This window comes from Festucalex cinctus, chromosome 21, assembly GCF_051991245.1.
Source record: "Festucalex cinctus isolate MCC-2025b chromosome 21, RoL_Fcin_1.0, whole genome shotgun sequence".
Lineage (NCBI taxonomy): Eukaryota > Metazoa > Chordata > Actinopteri > Syngnathiformes > Syngnathidae > Festucalex > Festucalex cinctus.
In genome coordinates, this window is record NC_135431.1 from 19684107 (window position 1) to 19694688 (window position 10582).

The following is a 10582-nucleotide window of genomic DNA, read 5'->3' on the forward strand; positions in this document are numbered from 1 at the left end:
TCAATTATCATCTGAAATGCTACAGCGGTTTGGACGGGGAGTTCATAGGGATATTAAAGGCACCCATAATTAGTATGTTATCAGCGTGTGTTACCAAGTCAGCCATAAATTCAGAAAATTCATTAAGAAAGCCAGAGATAATGAGAACTTCAAAAGTATTAAAGGAATTACTAAATTTCTTTTTGCAAATAGTTTCCTTTCAAATTTTGAACTGAAAATGTAAAAAAATATTCATGTGCATTTGCAGTTTTTTTTGTTGAAAATTGTGAGGGTCGAGTTCGAGCAGACCTAGTGACTGTAAAACCGACCTGCTGAAACAGCCCATTTGAGAGTGCTGTTTGAGCTAATGTGATACAAACGCCCATAGGAAAGGGAAACATGGGTCGTTTATCTCACAGCTTTGGGGACTTAGTCAGGCTATGGTAAGGCATACTTACGTGAACCCCCCCCCCCCCCCCCCCCCCCCCAAAAAAAAAAAGTGAACATTTGATATGAGGGGACCCTTACTTTTATTGACACGTTGATGGAAGGGGGATACTGGTGTATGGGGAATATCATAGGCCTACAGTGTTGTTGTGAAAGAATTTATGAACAGGCACAAGAATAAATAAAACTTTATTTCAATCTAAGAACTATATACATTATTCACAACACTGAATTTAATGTTTTGATATGAAACAAGATAAATCAAACATGCCTTTCGTACGCAACACGATCCAACAAAAATGAGACATATATGTATTTATGCAACTTTAGATGTTGCCAAAAATGTATGTAGTAAATATGTATTAATTCTTATACAGTCTTCATCCTTAAAAACATACATTTCTTACAAATTTTAAAAGAGAAAATATTTTAGATTTACAATTTGAGGTATTATCTTATATCTGTATTAACGGCGAGATCTACTTCAAAAGTTGAGATCAACTGTTGATACAGTGGATATTTCACATTTGACTGAAACGTTTAATACTTTTAATCAAATCTGTAATTTGTCAATATGTATTTGTGAATGCATTCTATATAAATGACTATAGTTGCATTGTGCTTGAAAAACTGAATTTACATACATCAGTTAGACTATCGCTGGCGTCAGACTGAAACCTACTATGTCACAATTTGGTAAATTTAATATCTTTTCACAAATCTATATGCTATTAGTCAGTCCATGTGTGGGTATTATTTTTGTAGGTTAAGCAGCAATCTTAAAGTATTTAAAATTGATGATGCAACATTAATTGTTAAACAGACATTTTTGGGGTCTTATGTAAAGTGCTGATTTTGGAGGTAATGAGGATTTGGCCTGACGCCAGCGATATAACATTAACACTGAAAAGATGGAAATGCCGGTGAATTAAAGGAATTAACAATTCAACATTCCTGTAACAGATACATGACAACAACAACAACATGTACTGTGAGCATACCACATATTACAAATTTCTCAAAAATGAGTTGCAGAAAAACACTTCAAATTAAAACAACTTGGAATGATCAAGCCTTCAAATAACCTTGCTTCTTGAAGAGCTTCACAAGCTGCTGAAATCTCTGAGCAATCTGGGAGACAAAAAAGGAACAATAATTATAATAATAATCATTTTGTACATTTTGTTCAGTTGATATTTGAAATGGTAACATTATTGTTGAGTTTGCTTCAAGTATTATAAATGTGAAATGAAACAAACTGAAATGATCATTTCTGGCTGGCAACCAGTTCAGAGTGTACCCGCTACTGCCTATAGACAGCTAGAATAGGCTCCAGCATGCCCACGACCATAATGAAGATTAGCGATTCATAACATAGATGGATAGAGTGTCCAAGTGCTCAGAACTTCATCCCCTCAGCAGTAAATATTCTCCAAATTCTGTAGTCCTCCTTGAAAGCAAACTGATTATCTTTGTTTTGACCGAACAGAAATCAATGACTTGGAAAACGATTAATTGGAAACTCGTAAACTGAAAACATTTGCATGTTCAACATTTTCAACATCTTCCTTGCGTTCTAGACCAAACCAACAACTGAATCATAATTAATTTGTTTGTGCCCACTGACAATTTGAAATAAAACTAAAATTAAAGTAAAAATTCAAATAAAAATTACATTTAAAAATATAATTCATCAAACAATTGAAAAATTAAAAATTAGATTAATTAGTGAAATGATCGTTTGTTGCAGCCCTAGAACATACAAGCCCAGTAAAACTCTTGAATTGATTTTAAAAATTCTTTAAAAGAGCTCAAGAATAAGCATGAGGGGAGAAGCAGAGTTTTTAAACTTGGCCTGCTCCACTCTGGTAGACCTCCTGGCACCCCGGGCGGGCTCCGCGGGCCAAAGGGTGTGTGTGTGTGTGTGTGTGTGTGTGTTGGGGGGGGGGGGGGGGGGGGAACTCCTGCACCCGTAGTGTTGGGAGAGGCCCCACTGGTTGCTCCTCTTAACTCACTTCATGAGTTTTTCACTATACACAAGAAGAACACATTTCTTGGTGGGGTGGTGAAGGGTGGAAAACAGTCTTCACCCCTCAACTCCGCTCCAATTTTAATGCACCTCACATCCAGGGGGACAGGTGAGTTGGGGTGGGGAGCTGTCATTTGGAGCAGGGGGAACTTGGTTGTGGTGAGTGGCGGGTGTGTGTGGGGCGTGGGGGGAGCGAGGTCTGTGGGCAGGTGGGGCGCTGTGGGGGCCCACCGGGCCGCATTCAGCTGCGTTGGGCCTGGGGCGCGGGCCGGGGTCTGGGTTGGTTGACCGTCCGGTGGCCCTCGGAGAGTGCGGGGGGTTGTGTCTGACAGGGTTCCCACTATTTTCTTTGAATTATTTTCCAGGATTTTACCGGACTTTTTTTGGCATTGTTTTCTTGGCGAACAGCGCTTAGCCACGCCCACAGCGATTCACGAAAGCTCACAAACTTCTTGTTGTGACATCATGAAGGCCGAAGCCCTTTTCTGAGCAAATATGAGGTAGGTCTAGTTAACGTGGTTGGAGAAAAATGTTGAAGAAAAATCGTAAGAAAAAAAATGCCAGTAGGTGGCGCTATAAGTAAGATGAAATATAAATTTGTAGATGTCTTTAGGGCTGGAGTCTCATCAAATGTGTGAAATTTTGAGAAGATAGGATCATCTGGGTCAAGTTAAAGCAGCTTTTATTGTCATGAAATATCACAAGACTTTGCGGCACCGCGACGGCCACGCCCTTTGGTGAAAAGTTATAATATTCGGTCTGGGGCATGATCAACTCATCATCTTCAGGCTTTTCTGACCAATTTTCAACTGGATCCCTTCAACGAGCTCAGCACAGTAGCTAAAAACGTAAAGTATTCAATTTATTGTCACCACTAGGTGGGGCTATATGTATAACTGAATTTTATCATATAGATGTTTTCAGGCCGTGACTATTAAGTTGCATGAAAAGTTTGGGATTTTTTGGAGCTTGTACATGGGAGTTAAGCATTTACTCTTCCTGGACAAATGAATTTTTAAAGCCAATATTTGATGATCTGTCCGTCATATAGTATTTCGAAAAGTCAAGATTTTTTTTGCCCAGTTGTTGTCTCAGGTCTTGAGATGATACATGCCAAGTTATGAATATGTTAATAAAAATAATTTAAAAAAATGGGGGTAAGGCCCATTTTTTGACAATGGCATTTTCACAATTTTTACGACACATAAGTGAAATGAGCCAAAATTTGGCAAGTACGACACATAAGTTGAAATGAGCCAAAATTTGGCAAGTACGACAGTTGAAATGAGCCAAAATTTGGCAAGTACGACAGTTGAAATGAGCCAAAATTTGGCAAGTACAACAGTTGAAATGAGCCAAAATTTGGCAAGTACATCTCAGTTATTTCTGAGGTTTTTTTTTTCTTTCTTTTTTTACTTGCGACCATTCAAAATGTTCAGTAGCATCAGACCTAACCATACAAATATAGTTTATTTATTTGTTTTTGACGCCCTCTATGGACAAGAAAAGCAATATTGTCCGACGGCCACAACTAGTCCTTTGGTGTGCTTTTTGAAGTTGCATGCACGCACAGACACTGCAATTGCACAGAGACAGTTATGCTCGTGCATGCAACGGTACAAGCGCAAGGACACACGCACACACACACTATAACACACCAGGTTTACAGTGCATTAAAAACATGAAAAATTACCATTTATAATGGGATTCAATGGCTCCAAACCTTGTTCAAATTGAACATGTGCACTACAAAAAATTGTATCCCACATATAATAATGACAATAGTAATTTAGAAATGATGGATGGTGCCTTTTTGAACTTCAACATATTGGGCCAATCTGGGTGAAATTTCAGACCCACAAGTGAATTTTTTATGTTCTTTACCTATCAAAATATAAAGAGTAATGTACAAAATAGCCAAGAGTTGGTCAAAAAGGACAAAGGGGTTAAGCACTTGTTGCTGTAAAGACAAATTCAACTTACCTGTTCTGATGGTTTCTTAAGTTTATCTGACAAGGCAGCGAATGTTTTGCGTGAAGCACCTTTTGTTTTCAGGTCAACGAGAATGGCTCGATCTTCATCTCTGGAATGTCATACATGAAAAGTTGAGCCGTGTTTTCTTTGGCACCCTTGGTAGCTTTTAATCACTCTTTGAGTAGTGCATTTTTTTTCCAGAATTTTTTTTAACTAAACAGTAGACGATTAATGCAGATACATTCAGACAGAGCTGCCAATTGTTACGGATTGTCAATTTTTTTGTGACAGAAATCACTGAACACTAAATAGACAATTTCATGGCCTACGTCACGGTGTTTACTGGAGACAAAAACAACTTTCCGCGAGAGGCAACGGAAGTGCAGCTAGAAATAAACAACGCTGGTTGTCTGTAGAAAATGTCGTCTTGTTGTGTTTTTGGTTGCCAGAACCGTAAAAGCACCAACAAAAACTGGAAATTCTTTTTTTTTTGTTTTTTTTTGTTTGTGTGCGTGCGTTTGCGTGCGTGCGTTTGCGTGCGTGCGTGCGCATGCAAATACGTATAAATTTATACTCATTAATTCACCTAAAGCCTTATAAATATCCCATTACCCTTCGCCTTAACCAGGTACTTCAGAATCTTGCCAGAGTCGTGAAGTTTAAATGGTCAGGAGACCAGAGAAAAGGTCAGAAAAAAATAAAGAGAAAAGAAAGATAAATCAAAGTGAAATCCAGCACCGACCAAACACTTCCTGCCTTCCCCATGATTACAAAATCAAAGTCTTACGCCAACCCCGGAAGCCTCTAAATTCCAGCAAATTTAGCGAGATCTCAAGAGACCAGAGGAAAAACTAAAGAGAGGAAGGAGGGAAGGATCGATAAGGCAGAGTGAGATCCATAGAAGCCAGTACATCCAATCCATCAAAGTGAAATCCAGCACCAACAAAACCCCTCCTGCGTGGTTACAAAACCAGAGTCTTATGCCAACCCCAGAAGCCTCAAACTTCCAATAAATTGAGATCTCAAGTGACCAGAGGAAAAACTAAAGAGAGGAAGGAGGGAAGGATAGATAAAGCAAAGTGAGATCCACAGACCCAGCACCCACTGATTCAAGGGGCTGTGGGAGGGAGAGGCTACTTCTGTTGAGTTTCAGTAGATGCTGGTGCGACGGATCTGGCATGCATAAGGACCACCACTAAAGAAAGAAGCCGTCAACCGCGGTCCAGCAAAGCGAGCACCCCCCCCCCCCCCCCCCGAAATCCCCAGGCCGCGGCAGAACCAAGGCCACCCCCAAGCCACCCGAGCGGACACCGGTCGGCGAGCCGACCCAGACGCCCGGAACACCCCCGCCCCAGCCCCGGCCCACATCCCCGAGCCCAAGGCCGCAGAACGAGGCCCAGCGGGCCCCCACACCGCCCCACCGGTCCCCAGCCCCCATCCCCCCACCCCACCCAAACCCGCCACCCGCCACGACCCAGGCCCCACCACCCCCGGCCCCCAAACCCCCGAACACACCCCGACCGCCAACACCCAAACCCCCACCCACCCATACCTCCACCCCCCCCCAAACAAGCCGCCCCCCCCCTCCCCCACCGACGACCGCCAACCCCCCCGCGAACCCGGCCCCCCGCGAGCCCCACCCCACCCCCGGAAACCGGCACCGGGTAGCAGCGCAGAGAGGGAAAACGTGCCCACCCCACCTCCAGCCGTGCGAGAGTCGCCCAGCGGCGGGAGGGGGGAAGCGGAGGAGGAAGCACCAGGGGAAAAGGCGGAACACCAGAACACCGAGCCCGGTGGGGAGAGGCCCCGGTCGTCACGCCAGCGTACTAGTGACACCTAACCCTGCTACTGAGTCCGCCAGCTCGCCGACTGGCGAGCTCTACCCTTACACCGTGAATGTGGCCCCCACCCAGTGTATATACAAGTGTGTGCGTGTGGTGCATTAAAATTGGGAGCAGTTGAGTCGGAGCAGAGGGAAAAAATTTCCCCTACTCCGACACACCCGCATCCCCCCAAAAAAATGAATATGTATATGTGTGGTGCATTAAAAAAGGAAATGGAGGGACAAAGTGGTGGGGCAGGGACACAGATGGGGGGGGGACCACAGCGCTGCCAGGCACTGCAGTCCATCCCCTCTGATGGCTCCCTGCCCCAACTCACCCCTCCCCTTGGACATGAAGTGCATTAAAATTGGAGGGGAGTTGAAGGGTGAAGACGGTGTTTCCACCCTTCCCCACCCCACCAAGAAATGTGTTGTGTGCCCTATGTGTATATTTACAAAGTGTATAGTGCAAAACTAGTGAAGTGAGTAAGAGGAGCGACCAGCGGGGCCTCACCCAACCCGGCGGGTGTAGGTGGCACGCCCGCCCCCCAGCACCCCCCCCCCCCCCCCCCGACCCGCCCCCACCCCACCCATCTGGCACCACAATAGGCGGGCCGCCAGCGCAGCAGGGCTACTGGACAGCCCACCGGCCACCGGAGCCCGCCCGGGGCGCCAGGAGTTCTACCGGGGTGGGACAGGCCTCAAACCCCGACGCCCGGAGGGAGCCCCAGGCCCAGGGAGAGGGAGGGGGAGGGGGCGGAGAAAGGGGGGGGGGGGGGGAGCGGGGGGGAAGACGACAAGAAGGCGAAAGGGCGGCTGCAGGGCAGGAGGGGGGGGGGGGGAAAGAGGAGGGAGGGCGACAAGGGAAAAGGGACCGGGAGGCAGAGGAGGATGGGCGGGAGGAGGCGAGGAGGGAGAGGCGACGGGGGGGAGGAAGGGGGAGGGGAGAGGGAGCCACGGGGCACACCAGAGGCCCACCCGCCCCGAACCGCGCCACCGGGCACGGAGCAGCGGACCGCGCCGGGACGGCACCTCCCCGGGCACCAGGGAAAGCACCCCAACACCGCACCCCACAGGGGGCCCAGGGAGCGGCCAAAAACTGGAAATTCTATCGCATCCCAGCCTCTGCCTGTCAGAATAATCACAGACGGCTGTGGTTAAACGTGATTAGGCAAAAGGACTGGACTGAGGCTATCATCAACGCTCGTGTTTGCAGCGCACACTTCATATCAGGTAAGATTTAATCAGATTCAGCCTGGACAATGATATGGGCTAGACTTAGTTGTGGTTGAAATTACTTAACTTAGTCATTATTTGTGGGATTCTTTTTACATGCACGGACTTACAAAAAGTTTGTCTTTACATGCTACATGCACGAATGCTAACCTCTAGCTAACCAAACGTTAGCTGTATGTTTCAGTTTTGTCGAGGCGAAAGCCCCCCACTATGGTTCCGATAACTTCTTGTCAAATTTTTGTAGTAGAGGCCCATGCCTTGTATATCCTCGTCTTCTGTCCCTGTCGTTGACTTGGCAGCACTTGCGACCGCACGACACAAAAGTCCTCGCTCAAGTTGTTTTAGTCTAAATTTTGAACATGTCCATTCAAGACGTAGTTGTAGACATCTAATGATTTATAGGCCTTCAGTTTATCTTTAGTATAAACGCTCAGTTTTTCTATAAGGTAGATTTAAATGTCCGGCCATTGCACGGTGGGTAGTCCTGTTAAATAATCTATCCAGTGCGTGAATGCGTACGGGTCAGTAAATATCGTCCCATCAGTCAGAGTTAACTTTTTAAAGTAACATTCACGGTCGTGGGGAGTCAGTTTACTCACAAATTAACTTAAATGGCCGTTTTCCGCATCCATTCCGACGTGAACTTTCTGTGAAAATATGCTGACCGCTGTTAGAACCACACACCACTGAGGTGTTTTTGCTTCCAGCTAAGCCCCGCCCTTTAAATTACGTCACATTGTTTACAAACTCTGAAGGGGTCTATACCGCGGGCAGTCCCATTGTTGTTCTGACAAAATTTTCAAAATATGAAAATTAAGTTTAATTGTTCTGGAGATTAACAATTTTCTGTCAAAATGTATACAATTGAGGCATATGTATTGATATCAGGTACCCACCTGGTCCATGCCATCACCAAAGCTCCTTTTTTCTTGAGGACGTTCATGGCAGACAAACTATTAGGAGCTATGGATTTTGATTCAACATCATTTTTGGAGCTGATGGCACCGTCTTCCATATGGTTCTCTTCATCTTTTCTTGAACGCTTTGCTTTTGATTGTTCATGGTGCTTTTTCCGTTTTTTACTTTTCTCACCATCCTCCTTGACTTTTTCTGTGGCTCTATTTGTGTCCTCTGCAATTCTGCCTGAACTTGATGTCTCCATTACACTCTGCATGTCTGAAATATTTGACACTTGTTGGTTTATCTGAGTTGCTTCTGAGCTTTCACTATTGCCTTGCACAGTACATTTGAAAGGACTGGTGCTTTTCTGTGTATCAGAAGGAATAGTTTCTGATGGACAGCGGGGATTTGGACTGTGTTTCTCCATATGGAATGATGGATTTGGGTTTTCATCTTTAACGAGTCCAACACCATGAGTGTGTACTTTGCTGTTCTGCCCAAATGAAAGAACATCTCTTTTATGGAGGGTTCCCTTGGAAGCAGTGATTTCAAAAGTAGCTTTTGGAGAAATTAGAACATTGTTTAAGTCCTTCGCCACACAACTTTTTGATGTAGTTGACATATGGACTGAGTGTGGAGATTCTGTTTTTAGTCTCAAATGATCTTCAGTTGAGCTGGTATCACGAGATGCATCGTGACAGATTACAGTATCTTCAGAAAGGTCAGAGAGACTGGGTTTTGTAGGTGTTACAATGTAGGGATGAGCATATTTATGAATCCTGTTCAATAAATGTTTTTCTTGGCTTTCCTGAGCTGCCACATCATCTCCATTATGGTGGTCTTCTGTTAGTGTTTTACTTAGGCTTTCCTCTGTGGTCAGAGTACCATCTGTCTGTATATTCCCCTGACGGATCTTCAAAATGAAATGATCATTGGACTTTTCCATCACTAGGGCCTGCATGGGCATATCAGGCTTCAACACAAAAGTACTGCCAGCTGCTTGTGAAGCCACACTGTTGCTAGACCCAATACTGGAGTTGTCTGTGTCGAGGGCGAGGTGAATGTCTTGGTCGGTAGCATCTTCACCATCTAACAGAGCATCTTCACTGATGTGAGCACTGATAACACTGTCTGGGGTGGACATAATATGGATGCCAGACGGTTGGAGAAAGCTCAGGTGGCTGTCAGACTTAAGAGGTGATGGAATAGTAAGGGAAACTGCCAGATCTTCAGCTAGGATAGAATAATTCCTTTGTGATAAAAAGCCGGACTGCAGTGTTGATTGAGTCTCCGATGGAACCTCTAACAAGCAGCTTTCATCAAATAAAGCTGGATTTGGTCTGGCCTGATGTTTGGACCGTGGTGACATATCCTGAGATGAAATGCTAGACCATGTAGCAATTATTTTGGAGGAGGTATCAAATTTGGCTGCAGAGAGAAATTTTGATGGAGAATCAAATTTGTTTGGTGTTGGAATGCTGATGAGTGTTTCTCCATTCTTCTTCGGAGTGCTAAGGGCCCACGATGTGCTCTCTCCTGTTATTCCACTGCTTTCAAGTAAGTCTGATCCTTGCAGGAGACACTTAAATATTTCTCCCATTTGAGAATCTCTTACCAGGTTGAATGTTAAACTGGTAGCTTGCTGCTCTGTGAGTAGTTCAAAGTCACTTTTGTCAAGCAGAGATGTGCTTTGAGAGGCTACCAAAGAAGCCATATTATGTTTCCCCGAAACAAAAGATTTTTTAGGAGAAAGATTGTCAACTCCTAGATCTGCACTGATACAATTACGTGTATGTGCGTAACTTTTTTCATTGCCTATAAGAGTGATTTTGATATCTTTGCCTCTGCTACCGAGACCCGTTTTGTGAGGCGAACCAAACGGTTTTTGCTTCAGAGAGCTTTGTGTACCTTTTGAATCCTTTTGAGATTGTGTTTTCCAATGGGGCAATCCCAAAACTCCTTCAGTGCCACAAGCCATATTTTCTTCAGGCAAGGTTTTTGCTAGCCTACACAGGCTCTTCAGTGTCATGTAAACATCCTTGAGCAAGAAGTCAACTTGTTTATCAACAAAGACCCACAACTTTTGCTTCAGATCAACAGCTTGTTGGTCAAAGATGCGTTTTACAATACCATTGTCTGTTACTTTGTTAAACATAGACACAATTAATACCTTCAGCTTAGATTTCAGCTCCATT

General features: G+C 44.5%; 1 protein-coding gene across 4 annotated transcripts in view; it reads right to left on the minus strand.

Annotated features, from left to right (window-relative positions):
- Positions 1-598: 598 nt before the first annotated feature.
- casp8ap2 (caspase 8 associated protein 2) overlaps positions 599-10582 on the minus strand; it is a 55686-nt gene continuing 45702 nt past the window's right edge. For all 4 annotated transcript variants that reach the window (XM_077510783.1, XM_077510782.1, XM_077510784.1 and 1 more), the window contains 3 exons: positions 8384-10582; positions 4439-4538; positions 599-1557 (listed from right to left, as the gene is read on the minus strand). The exon at positions 8384-10582 is cut by the window's right edge and continues 544 nt beyond it. In XM_077510783.1, coding sequence (XP_077366909.1) covers positions 1495-1557; positions 4439-4538; positions 8384-10582 — 2362 coding nt within the window. In that variant the 3' untranslated portion in view covers positions 599-1494. The remainder of the gene's footprint in view (positions 1558-4438; positions 4539-8383) is intronic.